Source organism: Periplaneta americana, chromosome 16 (genome assembly GCF_040183065.1).
Source record: "Periplaneta americana isolate PAMFEO1 chromosome 16, P.americana_PAMFEO1_priV1, whole genome shotgun sequence".
Taxonomy (NCBI): domain Eukaryota; kingdom Metazoa; phylum Arthropoda; class Insecta; order Blattodea; family Blattidae; genus Periplaneta; species Periplaneta americana.
The window spans coordinates 114,222,830-114,246,080 of record NC_091132.1 but is presented as its reverse complement, the minus strand read 5'-3'; the positions used below and the strand labels follow the sequence as shown (position 1 = coordinate 114,246,080).

At 34.4% G+C, this 23,251-nt stretch overlaps 1 protein-coding gene across 2 annotated transcripts in view; it reads right to left on the bottom strand.

The window, feature by feature from the left end:
* LOC138691108 (acidic leucine-rich nuclear phosphoprotein 32 family member A-like) overlaps positions 1-23,251 on the bottom strand; it is a 64,968-nt gene that overhangs the window by 26,623 nt on the left and 15,094 nt on the right. For both annotated transcript variants that reach the window (XM_069812827.1, XM_069812826.1), the window contains exons 2-3: positions 3,506-3,649; positions 426-545 (exon numbers count right to left, since the gene is read on the bottom strand). In XM_069812827.1, the coding sequence (XP_069668928.1) occupies positions 426-545; positions 3,506-3,649 (264 nt within the window). The remainder of the gene's footprint in view (positions 1-425; positions 546-3,505; positions 3,650-23,251) is intronic.

Below are 23,251 nucleotides of genomic sequence, written 5' to 3'. Positions count from 1 at the left end.
TTTTAGGACATTTTTTTCCATGATTTATAGGTCACCAAAATCCTAGCCCTAGTCATCATTCATTCTGTTTTTCTTTTACCTCTTCTCTCTTTTAATTTTATATTACTAATTTCTGGTATTCTTTACGTATTCCAACTGCTTAGGATTCCTAAGAATTGTTATGAACATGCAGAATTTATTTAAGTTCTGCAAACATAATAGAAAGGGGGAGGGAGAAGACATTTATATCTTTAAAATAGTAATTCTGTAAATGAAATTTAAAGCTTAATACCTGAATGATTCTCTAATATATTTACAACACAGATTTTCTTATATTAAAATTTTTATAACTATACATTACATTATGAATATACAATGACTGTTTCTAAGATAAATTTAAAATTTAGCTTCACACTTTAAAATCGTATTTCAATTATCACCCTTACCAGGGGTTCTAGAGTATCCAAATCCTTTATTTTATTTCCACTTAGGTTGAGATGTGTCAACTTTGGACTCGTGTGAAGAAGATTCAGTCCTCCTGATATACGATTGTCACTTAATTCCAGCTGAAAATAAGTCAACATGAAATTAAACACATCATAAAAACACGTTTTTGGACATAATGAATAAATCCACGGCATAACAATCCAGAGAGGATCAAAGTTGATCAGTTTGCTGCCAGCCTCATGTCCACGTGCCTCAACGGAGGAGTACTATCGTCCAAGTAGTAAGGAGGTAATATGTGCTTAGAATGGATTCAACTACTCACTGCATCATGATGCTGAATAGGCACTAGTCCTATATAATGATCTAAATTTCTCGAGAACATTTCTTCCCTCCTGAAGACCCAAACAAGTGCTCATTCTGTATTAACAGTCTCTGGTATGATACTTGAACTCATACAGGTACAGCACAGGAATACTTCTGGACATACTCAGAGTATATCATGTCATTTTTGTTACATCTTTTCCCATATTCCATACAGTAAAATAGACCTGGATTTGACTTAAGATGTATTACATGTAGGGCCGATTGTATAAACCATTTAATCTTAGATCAGAGGTTAATTGATCCTCATTCTAGCTGAACTTGGAATTTTGTGTTGTATAAAGTCTAATCTGAGATTAATTTGTCTCAAACTGAAGTCAACTTTGACTGAAGAAATTTCTCCAATTAAGTTAAATGATCTAAGTTTAGTTATTTCTTTTCTGTTTGAAGTATACGAGTGACAGATTGTGCAAATAAAATATCCATTAGGCCTATTATGATTATTATTAATATTAATAGATATGGGAGTTACATTTATATATATTTTTTCCAATTTCTTGTCTTAATATACAAACAATCTTATATTTTATTAGGCTCTATCGTGTTCAGCAGTATCAAATAACATAACCTATAATTATATTATGTTTATAACAACTATTAACTATTAATGGATTTGATAGGTACATTCATAAATTTTCAAATAACTGTATTACTAAACGAAAATTGTCGTTTTATAAAGCTTTATTATGTTTAGCAGTATCAAACACCATAACATGATAACAATTTGGAGAACAGTCAACCATCTTATTGTCCGCTATTATTTACATTGCACAAAACAAACCAGTGTCTCCAACAGAATGTACGGAAAGTCGCCAAAAAGTAGTTGTAAAGTCACTAGATTTCTCATTATCAACAAAGAAAGATTAAATTTTGTCACTATGGGGTGCTAAAATGGTCGCTAAATTCCTATTTAAGATTTAAAAGAAACTGCTGTTGAAAAAGAGTTTTAAAGTCGCTAGATTGGCAACAATGAACAAACCTGTACAACATGGTCCGCGCATCACATATTTCACGTGTTTATGCGGTGTTGCCAAATCCTTTTCACGTGAGTTTAGACTGCATTTGAACCAAGGTAATTTGATTGCAGAAAAGTTTTATACAATAGAAGAAGTGTCTGAACTCGGTTCAATTTTCGATCTTCGATCAAAGTTGATCTTGAGTCAGGAGTTTTATAGAATTGGGCCGTACAGTTGTAAGCTTTGACTGCAACAAAAAACCTAACTGCATGCATTACATTAGAGAAAGCAAGATATGTGTGTGCAAATAGAAACGTATTCCACAGATCTATAAATAACCAGATTTTCTTATACATGGCAAAAAGAGAAACTTACTTAAGGCTTTTAAGGAGCCCGAAGGTTCATTGCCACCCTCACATAAGCCCGCCATCAGTCCCTATCCTGTGCAAGATTAATCCAGTCTCTACAATCATATCCCACCTTCCTCATATCCATTTTAATATTATTCTCCCATCAATGTCTCGGCCTCCCAAATGCTCTTTTTCCCCCTCTGGTCTCCCAGCTAACACTCTTTATGCATTTCTGGATTCGCCCATACGTGCTACATGTCCTGCCCATCTCAAACTTCTGGATTTAATGTTCCTAATTGTCAGGTGAAGAATACAATACACCCAGTTCTGCACTGTGCAACTTTCTCCATTCTCTTGTAACTTCATCCCTCTTAGCCCCAAATATTTCCCTCAGCACCTTATTCTCAACACCCTTAACCTCTGTTCCTCAAAGTGAGAGTCCAAGTTTCACAACCATACAGAACCAGTAATATAACTGTTTTATAAATTCCTACTTTCAGCTTTTTTGAGAGCAGACTGGATGACAAAAGCTTCTCAACCAAATCATGGGCTTACAAGGAAAAGGTATTAAGTCCAAAAATGCGAAAAATGAGTTATTAATACAACAAATTGTGCTTTGTCTACTGAGAAAACGAATTAAGTCTTAACTCTTATAGTTCCTTAGTAATGAAACTTCACAAATTATTAAGTCCATTACAAACAAAATGTTGACAGGAAAAGAGTATTAAGTGCACTTAATACCTTTTGCTTGTACACCTCAATATCACTTTCAGAATATCTGTACAGACAGAATGATTTTAGCTCATAACCTGATCAGGTACACAGTGATCTATGCTAATGATTAACATTGATTGCATATGTTTTTCTCATAAACATGAACAATTATATGACAAGAGGAAGGAAATTATTGCTGAACAATACTGAAGTGATTGCTAACAAGCGACTTTTCTTAAAATATACATGACAGCCAAAACAAATAAATACTGTAATTATTTTAACATTTTGAGGTGAAGTTGGTATTTTTATGCTGTAGCTAATCACTTTTTAGTCTTGTTTTGGGATCAAGTAGGTTCATTATTAAAACTATTTATATAACATATTATAACATTAAAAACAAAACCAAAACAAAAAATCCTAAATGTAGACCACCTAATGACACAAAAACAAGAAAGAAACCATTAAATTAATTTCTGGAACTCAATAAAATGTAGTTACACCACTGGAACTGGTTAAGAGAAAAATCCTTTAAAGCTGATTATTATCATAAGTCATAATCATTATTTTACTATTATTACTGTATACAAATTCTGGGTGCAGAATATGTATAAGACACATTCACATAAAATTACATCCTTTATGAAGTGTAACAATTACAAAGAAATGGAACATTACCTTTCTCAAGTTGGGGAGTTTTGGAAACCCTTTGAGACTTGTGAGGCCCACATTAATAAGACTTAATGACTCCAGATTTGTGAAATCGTCACTAAGGCCAACAATGCTGGTACTCCTACAATTGTCCAGATTTAATTCTAAGATCTGTAACAAAAATAAATAAAATAAAACAGACATATTATTAAATGTGAAAAGTATATACAGTACAGATGCCTCAAACTAGCAAGCTGTCTCTTTCGCGCAGGCACATAGAGCACTTCTCCCCTACCACTGTCCGCCTACTGCTGTGCACTGTGGACTAGAACGGTACAGCTCAGTTCTAATAACAGTTGAGAAGGCTGTATAGTGTATAAGAATGCGGCTATGTGTGACTGTCGTTTGTGATAAAGTACTTCTTCTATTATGATGAGTAGTACATTATCGGGCAAAGTTCTACATAGTCAAACTCGCGAGATGATTTATAATGTGACGGAATTCAAGAAAAAAGAAAGGGAAGCCGGAATATTTCTCATGGATGTTAAGAAGATGCAGGAAAGAGTGGCAGCAGCAATAGGAATTTCTAAGATGACATTAACTAGGATTGTTGCAAACAACACTACATTCAAAATGGATGACGTCATAGCATTGACAAGGGGAAAAAAAATAATGAAATCATTGAAGAGTCTTTGAAGAAGAAATGTGAAAAATTCATGAAATATGGAGAGGAATATGTGAAGCAGATTCCTCTAATAGAACAAGCCGTGGACAGTTGCATTAATCATTTTTGTGGGGAGTCTAGAGATGAAGAAGAAATTTAAAAAATTTCTATTGGATTTATAATTTGGTTTAGATATTTAACACTTTTCAATCTAATTTATTCGCTCTCAATTTTATTTTTCTTTGTATTGGAATCCCCTCCTGAGGTGGACTAATTTATATTATATTGTATTAACTTTTATTCATTTGAAACTTACTAGCAATAAATAAATAAATAAGAAGTAAGCAGCGATTCAGATGGAGATTTATCGGGAGTAAAGGAGATCCCTATGGAATGGCTAAATAGAAACTCAATTGTGTCTTCCTTTTATTGATTTGTTCATATTGTGCAGATAAGTGATGTTTACCTTGATTTAAAGTGAAAAACTGAAGTTTAATGACAACGCTATAATCTGGGTACATATAACTAAAAGAACGATGGAACATTTAAGTCAATCATATACTGTATTATACTAATGAATATATCTTTGCAATTAGAAAATAAATCATAAACACCAATAACATTAAACGAATTATTAAGTATTAAAATACTGATCAATATATTATAGGGAGGATGTATCTTGAATACATTGTCAAGAGGTCAACTTTTCAGATAATATGACTATACATCGGTATCGGAGCGTAGGTGGGCCCCCTTTGTTAGCTGTACTACTGCCCCTCTCCAGGCAGCTTCCTAGTTTGAGGCATCTGTAGCTGTATCGAAAATGGTGGGTTAAAATTTTTCTTAGAACCCAAATTGCTAATAATGTAAAAAAAGTTTCATTAGAACCTAGTTATTGTACATACCAAATTTGGAGGTCCTAAACGAGTTTGACCGAAGCACAATTGAATTAAAATTTTAACAATTTGATATTTATGTCCACTATTTTGCAGCTCTTTGCGTGACAAAGACTATAACTCTGAACTGTTCTCCAGATCTAAACTGTGTAATCTGACTGATATTATTAAACAGAGCATGTGTTTGAGGCTACATCAACTGAGAACTCACTGTAGGTGGCTGCTATTGAGTTCCATCCTACCCACTCTCCACTAAATTAATTTATTCGTTTGAATCACCAACTCTGATTACTTTCTCTTCCTAAAACCAAACTATTCACCTTTCTTCTCATATGTTGTGGGCAGTGTAGGTCCTTAAAAGGTTTTAACTGTCATGGGAATGAGGGAATTTCTATGTTTGGAACATATAGTGAGGATCACTTAAGAGCAGCTTCTAACAGGCTAATTTGGCCGTCTCTTCAGTGTTGCCAACTAATACCAGATATCACCAAAGAGAGTAAAATCACAATTCCAAGTGCAATAATAATAATAATAATAATAATAATAATAATAATAATAATAATAATAATACACTATTATTTACTTATTTGCCACATCTCATCTTTATGTTGAGAGGAGTTTTCTGAATGATTCAATTATTTGTGAAAGAGTAGGCCTATATTTTCCTCCTGGACCTCTCGCACATTATGTTGTAAATTAGTAGATTCATATGATCTAATATTAACATGTATTTTGTCTGACAATATGAAATTCATTGCTTTGACTAAACTGTTTATGATTCATGAGACCTAACCTAAAAATATATTTTGTTTAATCATATAAATTGATTAGTACAAACTCCGAAAACCGAATGTATACATACTCCCAATAATTTTGCTATTCTTGTTATAATTTCTGTCTCTGTGCCCATTTTCCATTGATCACCTAAGTGCATGTATCACACCGTATGTTTTATTTATGTACACTTCTCTGACTATAATCCTGAATTGTAACCGCAAGGCAACACATAAAATAACTATTATGTATTAATATAATGCTAATATTACTTAATTATTATTATCTTCGAATTTAACTAGCTTCCAGTAATAGGATCAGAAATCTAGAACAATTTAAATTTTCAGAATTTGTACTATCGACAACAGCTGTTCCTGCTGCCAACATTACAGTTAGAAAATTACTACCAGTTGTAGTATTTCTCAGTACTGAAATTCGAAACGAAGTTGGCAAAAGAAAATTCAACCTTCAAACTAGAAAATTACCATAATACACTAGCATATGTACTAATACGGGAAAAATGGTTAGGTTTCACCCTTAGGGTATTAAGTAAGCTGATCCGGACTATACTCACTCTTCATGATTTCTTACAATTGAAATGTTTTAATGAGACAGGCTACAGCCACAGTCTTAGTATATACAGTCACAAAGCTCAATACTTGCTAAATATGCAAACGTAGATAGTTGCTCACCACCAGGATCGCTACTATCGCCTCATCACAGACCTTTCCTTAGCAGACGATAGAAAGTATTTTACCCACTTTTGATATAGTGTTCTTTTGAAAAAATTAACATCTTCCTTCCACTATTGAAATATGAAACACATAAGGTTTATATATTATTTTCATAAAATATATATTATATTCTATAAACTCATCTTCCTGGATCTTTCAGAAGAAGAATAACTCTAACCTATTTCTCTTACAATTTATAGTACTACAAACGACTCCTTGTACCATATTATTATTCAAATTATTGTATTTTAGCCATTTATGGAAAGCATGCCCCCCAAGTGCCTTCATGGCATGTTACGGGGATACCTTTACCTTTTTACAGTTATTACAACCAATAACGAACATTTCACAGTTTACATAGCTTTTCACAAAAATGGAAAATACAGCACAGTCAATGCCTTTTCGATCTAGACCAGGTCGTAATGTTTGTTCGGGTTTTCTAATTCAGTGTATGGAGCTCAGTGAAATATTACATTATAACTTTATTGCGTATCATTGCTAAGATTTATTTAGTGTAATGTGTCCGTACATTCCCTTTACTTCTTGTAGCATAATATGTTGGAGAAATAATTACAAAACTGTGTTATTTTAATGTGAAGAGAATTTTACATGTTAACATAATCTGTTCGTTTCAACATTTTAAGTTAAGAATGGAAGCTATTTTGAGGTTTAATAAAAAAGAATTTATATTGTGATTTCAATTTAGTACATCTACCTTCCTTAATTTTAGACAAAACATTTACCATACCATTCCTATGAAATTAGTGTACGTACAATTGTGTTACTTCGTCACTTAAGTAGTAGATAAATACAATAATTCAGTACTCAATTGTAGTATTAAAATACAGACAATTATAATATATACTTGCGAATTTAGGAATATAAGTTAAATATAGTAAACATAGACTATAATTTTCATATGAATGGCAAGGCATTGGAGATCACTAAATTTAGACAGAAAGGTGCAACTGGTACAGTAAACATAACCTATAATTTCAACATATCTAAATATCCGTGCAGTGCAATTGAAAATTATTGAATCGTGCATAAATGAATGTACAAGAATTTCGCAATATTTAATCGAAATAAAGGCAGGTATTACACATACGAACAACGTAATTTTCACACCATAAATAATATTACACCTTAACTCGCAAATGAATTATGTCTGAAGTGTCTCATAATGATTTTTTAAATTTTATTAATGGAATTACACTACATTTTAGAGAAACATTATGTTACTGTTTATGCATTCCAAATAATTTATATGGTTGAAATGCCGCCCTTTGTGATCGGGTTAAGCGGGTTACATGGTCTGCTTTACGGCCTGTATTAGATCACGATGGCTGTGGCACAGTCTATTGTTCCTAGTACTCACAGCGCTCAAAGCGGCTAGCAACTATCGCGAGAATTGCAAAAAATCATCCCAAGCTTCGTGACTGTATATAGTAGACTGTGCTATGGCTGGAGGGTCTATAATTTTATTATAATAAGTATTCTGTTCCAAATCAGTCATGTCTATGTTGTATTGCACTGAGAAATTCAGTTTCGAGTTTCTGAAGGTACGAATTTCCATAGGATTACTTCCTACTGCATTGAGAACGCCTGCCTGAATAATTATTATCACTGATAACAACCTCACATTCTGTCATTAGTATTGTCAACAGTATATTTTCAGGTGCCTATAAATGGCATTTCTTGATATCACATTACAGATTATATCTCTGTAATCATCCTTCAAAAACTGAGAAAAGCAGCTAAGAAAAGGTGTTTGGAATCATCCTCAAAATGGGGCTTGCTCTTGATGTTAAACAACAGTGAAACATACATTTTCACAGAAAATTCAATTAAAATTTTAAATCCTTCAGATAAATTTTTTGTGGAAATGTACAAAGTCTAAAAGTCTTCCAATGAAAGCTGAGCAAGTAGAAGGAGCCATATTTATTATGTCTTCTCACTCTTTAAACTTATAAAAGCACCTTCTCTGTAATTCAGCCCACAATAAACTAAAGCTAAGGAAATGGGATGTGGCACGAGTTCTATCTGTTACCAATTGTAATGACCTCAACCCTTAATCTTGAATTAACTATGTGCCACGTGACAAGAAAGGAGAACCTGAAAGCTCTTCTGTTATATGTTAAGTTAAAAATGAAAAAACTCTCAACTATATTTCAAGTTTTAAAGCGACTGTGCTTCGGTGAAAAATGGATTTCGAGACCACATTCTTTTTTGTGCATTGTTATAACATCATAATGCAACATATCAATGCTACTAATGTTTGAAATTCTAAAACTTTTCTTTTCAATACAGCCTAATATACAGAATGCACCCATATCACTCATTTTTCTCGAACACTACACAACACTGAAAATTTACAATAAATGATTTTGATTTTGGGAACACTAATTCTCATTGCCATAAAACTCTTTTGGTATAGACCAGTAGTCGTTAGCACTCTCTGAAATGGGTGAGGGGTAAGGAGTGTATTGTAATATGCACTGTTGTGCAGAAGAGGGAGATAAAAAGCATACCCACCAGCAGCCACGGATGCACTGTCTTATCCGCAGGTAAGAGACGTTAGCCTGAGAATGCACTGTGCTGATGACCGCTGGTAGAGACTATCATGGATTAACTTGAATATCAGGGAATCACCCAATTTCTTTGTCAAATATCTCAGAACAAAAGATAGTTACTTCAATTTTTATGTTATAATTTATTCCCTAGACATTCCTTTCCTTCAAGTAACAGTTTGCAAACATCCAAACCTAAGATTATGGCAACAGTAATAAAACCTGCTTAAATGTCATGGGATTACTTGAATTTACCTACTACTCAGAACTGATATTGCAGGCCTTCAAAGCACGTTAATTGCTGATCAACAAGTCAGGTTTGACATTCTTATTTTGCATGACAGTCAATTTTTTTTTCTTTTTTTCCAATAGCAAGTGTGGTATCTACAGTTTTGCTTTTTTGAAAATACTTTATACAAACAAAGAAGCTGATGATACTTGGAGAATGCTGTTGGAACTGCGGAGCAGCAATATGTATTTACAAAGAGAGATCCATAGTGCGTCCATCACTCTTACAATGTTTTCCAACATTTTGCTAATCATGTGCATACAGCCAGGCTGTTAACGACCTGTGAAGAAGCACTGACACCCTTGCTGCAGAGGTGTTAATCCTCACAACTCCTTGAGGACCAGTGCCTTCAAACTCAGGATTGTACTGTGGTAGTGTGGAGAATTCTCAAAGACTATTACACTTTTACTACGTCACACTACTTTTGACCAATAAAACTGTACGAAAGGACGTCTTTCAACCAATCATGGCTGCTTATCGCACAATTTTATCGCGTCCCTAGCATTTGTTTATTTTTATCACTACCCTAGCATTTGTTTTTTTTGTTTGCCAAGATTTCAAACTGCACTGGTCTGGACGTCAAAAAACAGAAAATTACAAACTACTCCAGTTGATGCACAGCACTTTCAAATATGACTCGCATTGGCATTCAAGAACAAGAATTAATAAAGATCACTGGTCATATATGAAGAGCACTATTCGGAAATCCTGAATAAGTTGAGGGATACACCATGTACATCAACGAGTTCACTTCTTTTACACATACGTCCAATATAACATCAACTGAACCACCAACCACTAAAACATTCAAATTTGAAAATTGTACTTTCAATAATAGTTTCTTTTAAAATTATTCATGTTCATTTTTTATTTCATCATCATTAATTAAAACGTTTCTTGTTTATTTCATCATCCCTAATTAAAACTTTTCTAACACTTGTTTACATTATTTAGGTTAGGTTTGTTATAGCTTCTGCTATATGATATTATGGATAGTCACATATCAGAGATTGTTTAATACTAAGATTTACTGAAAATCATCTGTCAAGTGATGTTGACTACTGGGATCCGGATGATTGAAGTGGAATGCAAATGTTTTAATAAAAATGAAACTGAATCAACAAAGCCTTCTTGCCTAGTAACCGTCCATAGAGTTCAATGAAAATTCCATAGTTGGCACAACTGATAACAAGAAAACAATCATAAAACACTACTGCCATCTAGCGTAATGTTGAGATGGTACAATAATACATTTGAAGACAGTTGTATTTTCGTAAGCCAATTAATATTTTATTGTATTGGAGTACTTTGTTACTTCTAATCTTTATATACTTTCTTCTAATCATGTAATAGTCAATTAAATCCCACTCGAGTTTTGATTTTCTCTAGATAAATCAAAACCTTTAGTGAGATTACTGTTGATAATCACTTCCATCCATACTATGTCCATCTTCATCAAGATCTGATTTCTGCAACTGGTTCATGAACAAGAATGGTGCTTTCCAGAGCAGCATTCTGTGGAGTACTTTAGGCCACTTTCAAAAGTAATGGGGAAGTGATGTCCACTGCTGTGGAATAATGATTAGCACATCTGGCCATGAAACAAGCAGGCCCAGGTTCAAATCCTGGTTGGGGTTCTTTTTTCGGGGATTTCCCTCAACTAATTGAAGCAGAATTGTGGGTAACTTTCGGCACTGCACCTCTAATTCACTTCGCCATCATTAATTCACATATCATCATCCATACAATAGCCCAGGTTAAGTTCATGGTGCAGCGTGCTGTAGGCTACTTTTACAAAAGCGAGGCTGTTTGGCTACACAATCATTCACACAATAGGGGTGGTAAGCACAATAAACCTCAGGCTGCAGTGCAAGCCTTCCGGTCCCTCCCCCTTACAAGAAAAAAAGGGGGGGGGAGATGAACATCCAAACATACCTTACACTACTATACTAAAAGCCAGGTTATGAACCGACTACACAGGAAATGGTTGGGCGAGAGGAAAGTGCAGGTTAGAGGGGTAGCCTGTGCAGTGATGACACGTTGAGTGTGAGGGGTGGAGGGGAGATGGAGAACAGAGGTTTTCATTGGACCTCACGTGAAAATGTCTGCTAACGAAAATCTGGCAACGAGATCATGGAGACAGTGCAGCCAAACTTCCCAGTTCATTTGCAGTACCACGTGCATTACGAGTCACATTTCGTACCAGCGTCATTAGCTCGTGCTTTCTTAAAACAGTAATTTTAATTACTAATATTGTTGATAGTGTTATCGAGAACTATAGACAGTAGTACTTGAATAGGCTAATAAATTCTGCCGAGTGCTACAGTATAAAAAAAACGGGTTTTTTAAGTCGAAAAAGAGAGAGAAATGATTTTGTCTGTATACAAGCATTACCGATAAAAACGTGTAAATGGAGGCATCACATCAGTAGAAGAAGCAGGGCAGCAAGCGGCAGAGACACTGCTTGTGACTTAACTATTCTAATTTCCACATTGTGTGTACTATAAATTAATAGTAAACCTAATAGTGTCCGAATACTCTTATTTATTTATTTATTTTGAACAATGACTCAGTTGGCTCGAGTTTTCCTTTTAGATTTGTATATCTGCTTATTGATATATTATGTGAAGTAATAATAATAATAATAATAATAATAGAATATACTCGTACATGACTCAATCAGAATAAATATAAAATTAAGATCATATCCATTAAATTATTATTATTGATGTACAAAAATAGCTAAATAGTAAATTCGATTTATAACTCAAAATAAAATAAAAATTACTACAATATATCTTGATATATTTAGTTAACACACAGTTATTTTAAACATATTGGTGACAAATGCTGAACACACTTTGAATCTCGCGCCACTATGTGGCAACAGAGCTCTGAAAGAGAGCAACAGAATATTGCTTCCGGTTTAGTCGGTTCATAACCTGGCTTTTAGTATAGTCTGCGGTTAATCCATATTGGCTATGTCAAGTCAAAACCAGTATGTGTGGCTTCCTCAAACACCATGTCATAGGACCATTCTTTTTGATGGGACGTTGAGCAGTGCAACATGTGCAGACTTCCACATGTTATACCAAGTGCTCAGTGATGTTCCTTTTGATATAATGATAACAATGTGGCTTCAACAAGATGACTGTCCAGCTCACTTTTCACTCATGGTGGTTCAGCAACTTGCTAATCAATAAAATTATTCTCTCGATGGTGGATTGAATGAGGAGCACCGGTAGCTTGGCAGTTCCTATCTCCTGATTTATAGTCACACAACTTCTTTTTTGTGCAGGCAAATTAAAGAAACGTCTACCAGGTGCATACAAGGTAAGACCTTAAAGACTCAGCAATGCTGAAGTCCCTGATGAAAACCAGAATGTAGGAAAGAGATCACAGTGTTGTTTAACACAGGGTGATGGACAGTTTAGAACTTATAAAATGAGAATGTATATTCCCAATATCACAATAACTGAGATGCCATATTTACAAGTTATGTTTGTGTTTTCTGTGATCGTGAATGAAGAGTGGAATTTAGGAAAAAGAGATTTTTAGTAAAATCTTTTTCTTTTAAAAGTGTTATCCAAACATACCTTACACAACCCAGGTTCTCATTTTAAAATTCAAAGTTAAAACGGGTTATCCTTACTTCCGGTTTGTCCTGAAAAACTGAAGTACCACCAATTGATTCTTCATACACATTTTAGTAACAATGTTTTTTTTTTTCTCTAACACCCAGTGTCGAGAAAAAGAAGTGATAAGGGCACTTTCAAAACACTCCTGAAAGCACCCTGTGTACAGTAAGAAATAACTTCAGAATAGAACATTACTGTCATGGTCACAGAAAATTTTGATATACCTTTGTGCATTTCTTACCATATTATAAACAATATTGATGCTCATAACTATTTATTTTCTTGAAGAAATTACAGACAAATGAAACCAATTAATTTCCTTGATTACACACAAAATTGATCAATTATACAGTTTTACACACTACATAAAATTAATTTTGCACAAATTTATATAAAATGGTAATGCATATAATATAATCATTCTAGCATTGTTTTTATATTTACGAAAACCAGCATTTAAAACCTATATAAATTATGCCACTATACAGTATATTTGTAGTCTACAATGAGATTCCTAGATTCAACCCCGAGTGGAGGCAGGTTTTCTCATTGCCAGAACCTCCAGAATAGCTCTGGAGTTCACTCAGCCTCCTGTCAAAATGAGTACTAGAATCTTTCCTGGGAGTAAAAAGGTGGTCGGAGTATGGGGCTGACTACACCAGGGATGAAGCATTAAATATAAACATTGTAGCAATTCTTACAATTCACAAATGCTGCAGACTAAGATTTATTCATGTAAGTTTTTGTTATTCAATATTTCAAAATTATTCCTCCACAGACTATACCTTGCTTCCCATTCATTAAACAAGCCGAGCTATAATATTTGCGCACAATTTTCATATGCTGCATCTCTACTTACAGAATGCTGTTACTAGGGTTGCCAGATGGGTTTTTAAAAATAAGGGAAATTCCAGAGTTTAACAAAATTTCGGGAAACTAATATTTGAGACATTTTATATTTATTGCATATTTTACCAAACTAAATAAGGTTATTCTAAAATTAATATCCTAACTGAAAAAAAAAAAAAAAAAAACTAACTTTTATGAAACTTATTGCTGAGTTTTATAAAGAAAGAATATTGTCAAATTTACCCCAGTCTGAATGTTTATATTTCTCTGAAGATTTACCATCTCTTAACAGTGACTTACTGGCTTTTAAGGAACCCGGAGGTTCATTGCCATCCTCACATAAGCCTGCCATTGGTCCCTATCCTGAGCAAGATTAATCCAGTCTCTATCATCATATCCTACCTCCCTCAAATCCATTTTAATATTATCTTCCCATCTACGTCTCGGCCTCCCTAAAGGTCTTTTTCCCTCTGGCCTCCCAACTAACACTATATGCATTTCTGGAATTGCCCATACGTGCTACATGCCCTGCCCATTTCAAACGTCTGGATTTAATGTTCCTAATTATGTCAGGTGATAAATACAATGCATGCAGTTCTGTGTTGTGTAACTTTCTCCATTCTCCTATAACTTCATCCCTCTTAGCCCCAAATATTTTCCTAAGCACCTTATTCTCAAATACCCTTAACCTATGTTCCTTTCTCAAAGTGAGAGTACGAGCAAATGCTGGGTAACTTTCGGTGGTGGACCCCGGACTCATTTCACCGGCATTATCACCTTCATTTCATTCAGACGCTAAATAACCTAGATGTTGATACAGCGTCGTAAAATAACCCAATAAAATAAAATAAAAAAGTGAGAGTCCAAGTTTCACAACCATATAGAACCGGTAATACTTATAACTGTTTTATAAATTCTAACTTTCAGATTTTTTGACAGCAGACTGGATGATAACAGCTTCTCAACCGAATAATAACAGGCATTTCCCATATTTATTGTGTTTAATTTCCTCCCGAGTATCATTTATATTTGTTACAGGTCTTAACAGTGACATATAATATTCTACAATATTATAAAAATCTTGACAGTAGAGTTTTGAAATGGCACGAACTTGCAATTCTGATTTCATTAGAACAGTGGAGCACCTGTTCATGCTGTTTGAACATTGTGGCTCATTGTGAGCTTCAGTGGGTTCCACGTGGGCACACAAACCAATTATACACATCTTTTCACCTACTTAGATATGTTTTTATGGAGGATTCTCCTCAATCAGAATTTCCTTACTTAAACATTTATATAATATAATTAAAACAATGATTACTTTGGATTTACTATTTATTACCTGGACCACACAACAGAAAAAACAAAGACACATTTCCAATCGAAGTGAATATCTGGATTTATACTTTCTCATGACGTCACTATCAAGTATCTATTAGTGAGCGAGTGAACATAGAGCTCAATGCAAAGAAATGTTACAATCAATTAGTCACATGTTACCCAACGTGCAAAATTAAACTGTTGAAATTTAACTTCTACAAAATTTTTGAACTTGAAGAGAGGAAAAGCAGAAAATTAATACCTTAAATCACGAATCTCTAAATATCAAAAAATTCCGCAAAAAATTGGGAAACCTGGCAATTCTAGCCATTATGCTCAGATCTGTCCAAAGAGAACAGTTCTTATGATAGGTAGGACAGCTGTACTCCAACACTACTGTGCAATAGCACTACACGAGGAGTGTGCAGTGAAAAGTTCTCTCTTTGTTAAGCATTGTAGAAGATGCTTATCTGCTGTTAGTCCCAATACCATAATTTGACGCAATGCACCATATATCCGAGTGAAATTACATTATACAAACAATTTTATTTTATTTTTTACTGTACAGGTACTTTGTGACATCCCATCAATTTCTCCATCATCAATTACGGGGGTAATGTGGACCCATTGCATGTGGTGCATTCTGTACTCAACAAACTAAGTGGTCTACACTTCTTCTTCAATGACAGTTGGGTGAATAATGAAATGTTAAAGTTCTATCTTGCCAAAAAGATTTTTTGAATTTAACTGAATTGAAAAAGGAGAATTGGGAGGACAAATTTAAAAGGTATGCCTCGCAAGGGGTTCAGGGCTGCAAGAAACTAAATATGTGAGCTCCAAGCCTGTTGGCCACTAGTCTCACTCCGGGTTACACTGCTCCACCGAAGGAGTTCTAGAAAATTTTGAAGGGGAAAACCGAAAATGGACGTAACCTCTTAGGTGCCACATATGCAAGGGGACGGAAATGTGATCAAAGTGATCACAGGACAGGACGAGGAGGAAATGGCTGGTGTAATCTGCACATTGAAATGAACTGTGTCATTTCGCAGTGAGTGTTCATAATTTATAACTTCTTTATTAATGTCTGCCGTGAATAGTATAGGACATCATTTTTGTCAACCAAGCAAATAGAACGCCATGAATTCTTATGATATGATACAGAAAGTTGTATGAAAGGGGTTAGAAACAATAGGCACACACTCTCATAGAAAAAATTACTTGTAGGCAGTGATTGCATCAGTGTGGCAACCAACATGAACAATGCAAATATCAAGGATAAACCAACGGACAAACACCCTCTGCAAAATAATAAATGTGTAACAGCATCTCTCTTTCATATCAATAAAAACGTAAGCAACAGCTGTCATTGCATTCTTGAGCCAGGAAAACTAAAGCATAACATAAAAGGTATCCCTGTAACATGCCATGAAGGCACTTGGGGGAGCATGGAGGTAGAGCCCATAACATACTATAATTAATCTCAGTTAAGTTGATATGTAATATAAACTATCATCAACATGGTTAGCTGTAGTGGAGGGTATGTTTATGTTTTGAGTTCCTCTCAATCTACTTCAGACACAGAACAAATGTATATTTTTCCAGATGTGATGATTTAAATACTAAAAACAACTGAATAGCTTAATATCAAAGACGGACATCTGTCGTCTCCATAGTTTTGATTTAGAGGCAATTTTTTAGTTCACAGTGTTCTTCATAATATTTAACACAATTTATTTTATAAATATAGTGTTAGAGTTTGCATATGGTTTCACTATAACTGGAAAGAGCACGAAAATTGTATAAAAAAACCGCAGCTATCTAAATTTCAATTTAGGTTAGATGTCCGTCTTTGATATTAAGCTACTCAATTTATGCCTTGAAAGGTAATGTAGATAAATTGTATTTATGTAGAGGGTTATGCTCGCTGTGATTGCACACAGTGTAATGAAAAACACTCGAGCCTCACCACTGGGCCTCATCAACTCACTTTAGTAACAAGCTAATGAAAACATGGTGCTCAACTCTAATGGCCTCCATGTCCTTATGACATTCAAAGAGAAGAACTTTACTTTTACTTCTCCTGAGAATCTTACCTTACCTTTTCCTTTATTGATTTTATCATTCGAACAAATGTTTTCACTACTCAAAACTGTAACCTCTTTAAAAATAAGATGGCAAAAGGCTGTTCGCTCTTTTCATGCTCAGCAGTCTTCACTTAAATTTGCAATGAAGTGGAGAAATTTAAAATCAATTCTCTTATCAAAATATTTTTTCCAGTTGACACAAACTCTTCTGTCTCATTTTTCAGATTGTTCTGAATACAAAGAAAAATTAGCCTACAAAGAAAATCATGAACTATTCTTGAAGTTGAACATCAGTGTTTATTTCAAATAATATTTTTTTCTGCCAAAATTTGTCACGTATCTATCATATGCATCACACTCAGAATTACTGAACTGCAGATACAATGGTCAGGAGAAATCCCTATACACAGGAAAATGGCATACCAAAACCACTTTTTCAGTCAGACCGAAAACATAAATTTCTGCAAGACCTCGAAAATAAGTTTATCTTGCAGCATCAAAAAAATTTCTCTTTATACGCCGTACAATGGGAAAGCAAAAATTATTTGACAAAGTTATCATATTTTAAATGAACTGAATTTGTGATATGCGTACCATATCTGCTCATAACCAAATTGTAGTTTCCTTAGACATACTATCAGTTAAAAATGAGCTGTAAGTGGGACCTGCATTCATTAAATTATATTGAATAATTCACAACTACCTCTATCACTAATGAAGAAAATAATTTTAAATTACTGCAACTTTTATCAACTCAATGGTATTTCTGAAGTGAAACATCCCAAGGTCAAGTAGCCACAGAAAGTATCTAAAATTGCTGAGTCACACTTCTGATATTAAATTCACCCCACTAATTATTATTATTATTATTATTATTATTATTATTGAAAATGTTAAACCACTTCGGTTATACAGTTTCTAAGATTCAAAACCAACTGCAAGCAGTATATCTGAATGAATATATTTAAACCAGAAATTTCATACTAAAGCACAGCAGTTATGATTAAAACTATGAAATTACAGGATGGACTCATATAAAGTTTAATAACAATTTTTTTTTTCTGGCAGGATAGACTGGAAACCAGTTCCATTCTAAAGATAATTTTTCCATGTTCTAGACCAGTGACGGGTAACTGGTGGCTCGTAGGGCAAAGTTCAGCCCCAGGGAGTATTATGTTTAAGTTTCAAAATCTTAATTTTGCTACTGCACCAACATAATATTCAGTTTTTATTAGGACACTTCACAAGTTTAGTGTTTTTGTGTATGTTCTCACTGTGTTAAATATTTCTCTTCCAGAAAAGAGCAAAACAAACTCCCCCCCCCCTCCAACTCTACTGTAACACCAAAGCGGTTGGGAAAAATTTATCACACTCTCAAAATAATAGTAACTACTCCCTGAAAGATGGATGTTTACAGATTTTCTAACATCCTGACTTTTGTGAAGGTTTGAGTTGGAAATTCTAACAGCGATCTCCGTTCAACAGTTCACTTCCATTTATCCATTACAGACCTGAACCTACTATTATTTCAACCCACTGATACCCATTTCCTCAGATTATAGACAGTTTTTTCTCCACTATTGCCTCCTCTTTTCGCACTCCTCTCACTACTTCCCCTTCTATTCCCTGCACTTATTTCACTTCCTCGTTCACCAGTCTCTTCTTTTGCTGGTTCAGCATTCTTCTCTCTCCTCTTATGCCTTTCTCCAGCTCTTTTGTCATCTCATATTATGCTTGTCCCGCTGGCTTGGCCTTGGGGTGACGTCATTACTGGTCGTCTACTAGATGGTGCAGCCGCTGCCTTAGGGTTCACCACCTGAGTGGAATTTGCTGACTATGGTTTCTTTCGACATTCTTCCCTCGCAATCTCCTGAGTCACTGCCTTCATGTCTTCTGCAACTTTACCTTTTCTATTTCTTCCACTATTATTAACAATCTTTCTAATTATTCTTTTACTTTCATCAATATTCTCTCCATTTTCCGAAGCACTCAAGTTTTTCAAACAAAATTCAACATCAAATGACTCCCCATTAATTTTCAATTTGTCTTTAAATAATTTTGCATTATGTCCAATATTCCTACCTGCTTTCATAAATGGCACTAACACCTTCCTTTTACACCTCACCTCGTATTCAAAATCTTCATCTATACTAATGCTCGAGTCTTTCAATGATTTCTTACAATCTATGATTTTCTCTTTAATCATCCGGTTTGCTAGACGGACCAATATGGGCCTATTTCCCCCATGACCCATTCTATACACCTCTTTCACTTGACCATTCCCAATGTCAATGCCTAACCACTCCCAGCACACATTTACTATCACTTCATATGTGTCCATAGACTGTTCTTTCACCTGTTCAATACCAAAGAAAATTAAGTTGTTCCTCCTTTTCTCTTCTTCTAAGTATTTCACCTTCATTTTTAATAGACTTTTCCTTTTGTAGATCTTTCAATTTTTTGTTAATATTATCGATGGCCGCCGTTAGACTTGTGGTATCCATTCTCCACAGATCCTTCACCTCACTTATTATTCACTATGAAACAGCTTCTATATACTACTGCACTTTGCTAAGTTAGCAGGCTTGCAGTCTATCACGTCTTACTCAAAGCCTGGGATATAGTACTGACATGGCGTCAGTACTGTAGAAATTTCATTTCATCCATGCATTGAAGGCTGAGGCACGTAATTCGGGCTGAGGGATCACATACCCAATATTAGATTTTTTTTTTTTCATATGAGAGTATTTATTTTCGTTGGGATTTGTCCCTTCATTATTTATTTTCACTGATCTTAGATGAAAGAAAAGTTTATTTTTTGTTTTTGTGTGTACATTAATGCCACAACTCACAAACTACTTAAATGCAAAAAACAGACAATAACCAGCATGCTGAACAGTTTTTGTTAAAAGGTAGATGCAGCAGTGCCTGACCATGCTCCTATAGCCGACTCCTAGATATTTAAGTGTGAATATCAAGACAGCATAAATAATTATAGTATTGGTAATTGTCCAGTCTTGTGTCCAAACTCAATAGAGAAGGCTGTGGATACTTAGATTGGCAACATTTAAAAAATCAGTATAACTAATATTAATTTGTTTGCACATGGCATCATCAGCATCCATTTTGTTCGTAGCTTCTGCAGAACCATAAGAGGTAAGCATGGTTTTGTTAAATTTTTAGTCAGTAATATTGTACCTTTAACTTGATTTATGGATATAGTTATTTGCTTTAATGCATGATGGAACATATAAAAGAAGTAATTGAGGGCCGTTTTCGCAAAACTTGCTAACTGAAAAAACTAAATTTTACAGGAGAGAAAAAACTGAATGAAGACAAATAGGTTATAGGTGCAACCATCACACTTTGACACACTATAATGAAGAGAAATAATTCAATTTTACTAAGATAACTTTAACATCGTGTAGAGGCCTGCTTTATGTTAACGAATCCACCAAAATCTCAATTTTGCAAATTTTGCAGTTAACAAGTTTTGCAAAAACGGTCCTCAATTATGCTATGAAGTTCATATTGTGTTATTTAAGGGGTAGGTCAACTACTGGTACAGACTCATGCCTTGTGCACCAGTACCTGAACACCTGGTCAGCTACTGGCACAGTTAACTTTTGAAAGGCATGATGAGGGCCGATAAACTGATACAATAACAATAGGAGTTTTGTCAGGATCCGTCTGTGCTTATCTATTTTTAGGGTTTGGTATTTGAGATTCACAATTCTATCTAGCCTATCGATGCAGAACTCATAAACCTCGTTCCAAAGTGGTTGCAAAATATGACGCTTTGAGATGCAATTCATATAATTTATTATTTAAAAACTCTTTTTTCTTGTATAAGAACTTGATTTCATTATTTAGCCATTTAGTTTGTAACTGATACTTTGTTTTTCTGGCTGTAAAAGAATTATTACGAATTTTAATAGTCGCATACTTAGGTGTGACCTTGTTTTTTAGGCATTGTTTGTTGAACCATATATTTGTGATGGTTGTATTTTATGAAATAGATAAGCACAGACGGATCCTGACAAAACTCCTATTGTTACAGTTAACTTTTGTTTTAAAATACGTTCAAGATATTTCTTTTTAGCTGTTATATTATATTACAAAATGTGGAGCCTGAAAGTCATGAACTAGTAGCTGACCGCATGTGGTCAGCTATTGGATCAAGTTCATTCAAGTCGATCCTATAGCTACTATTTTATAAAGAACTGATGTTTACCATTTTTGCAAAAAATTATGCCTGCCTTGCATTTATGCAGTTTTCTTAAAGCAAATTCTTGTTCTGTTGATACAGAAAATGGCTGACTCAAAACCTGCTATACTTCGGTATTCTGAGGAAAGCATGGCTGCTGCTCTTAATGCAGTGAGAAAAGGTCAAAGCATTACAAGTGCAGCTAAAGAATTTGGCGTACCTAAAACAACTTTGCTCTATAAAGCAAGTGGTAAATATCCTGAAGGTAGGAAAATGGGCCCCGATACTCTTTTCACTAAAGAAGAAGAAAGTTTCTTATCCAAGTGGGTTCTTGATATGGCATCAGCTGGTTTTCCTCTAAACAAAGAAACATTTCTTTTGAATGTTGAGAAACTGGTAGCTGAACTTTTTTTTATTATTTATTTTTATTTTTTTCATCAATCATTGTTCACGTCATGGCAGATTAGACATATTCCAGTTTTTAATCCGCCATTACTCTCTATACAAATATAACAAAAAATTAATACAATTGAACTTATAAGTATCCTCTGTTTACAAGAATACTACTAACAATAAAAAAATAATAATGATAAAAGTAATAATAATAATCAACCTCTTATTTAAAACTCATACTCTTAAGAATTATTCTATTACTTCATTGACTACTCTTCGTAGTTTCTTATCACGTAACTCCTCAACATTTATAATTCCATCTCTGTTAGAGCTTTGACTTTCTCTTCCCATCTAATTTTAACTCTAAACAGAAATTTTCCTAATTTATGCATATTGCTTGCGTTTAGGTGACCATTTTTATAAGTACTATAGCGTTTATTTGTAGAAATTTTTTATCCACCCAACTGTTTCTCAAATCATTCGTTGCCTGACACTTTAACGCAATATGCATTGCGTCTTCAGCTAGTCCACACAAAGGACATTTATCATTCTCTACGTTCCCTCTCCTATTCTTGAGTCTCCAGATACCTAATCTCCACCAAGCCATTCCCACTCTCTCTTCCCTTGCATTTAGTCTAACATATTCTTCCTGTTCCCAAAATTGCTTCACCTCCCTATAGTATTTTAGTGATCCTAGGTCTTGGCAGCTGAACTGAATAAGGCATTTAAAAATGGGAAACCTGGCCGAAAATGGTTTATAGTTTCATGCGCAGAAATCCCAATATTAGACTAAGAACAGCTCAAAATTTGACATGTGCTCGAGCTCAAGTTTCTCAACAAAATTAAGTTCTTGGTTTGAAGAAGTGTGTGTACATTAATGCCACAACTCACGAACTACTTAAATGCAAAAAACAGAATAATCAGCATGCTAAACAGTTTTTGTTAAACAAAAAATAAAAATAAAATGGAGACAGGGTTCAATCCTGCGATCTTACAAGTAGTGCATGAACACTTTAAACTGCTCAGCCACAGCGACACGATAGATCAAATGTTTCTTTATGGGTATATTATGTATACTCTTCATGCATGGCGTCTACTGCGAAGGATCGAAGGAAAATATAAAATGCAGCTTTATACGAGTGCATCCAAGTCTGCCGATCGCCACTTAGTTTCTCAAGCCTTCCTATATAGCCTATATATTTTTTTGTCTTAGAGCAGCGTTTCTCAAACTATGGTCCACGGACCACCTGTGGTCCTCGAGGTCTGCCCTTGTGGTCCTTCAAAAAAGGCAGAAGAAAAAATAAAATTCAAACAATTTGCATATCACTCAATAGCTGAAAATCTCAGAGTTTGGA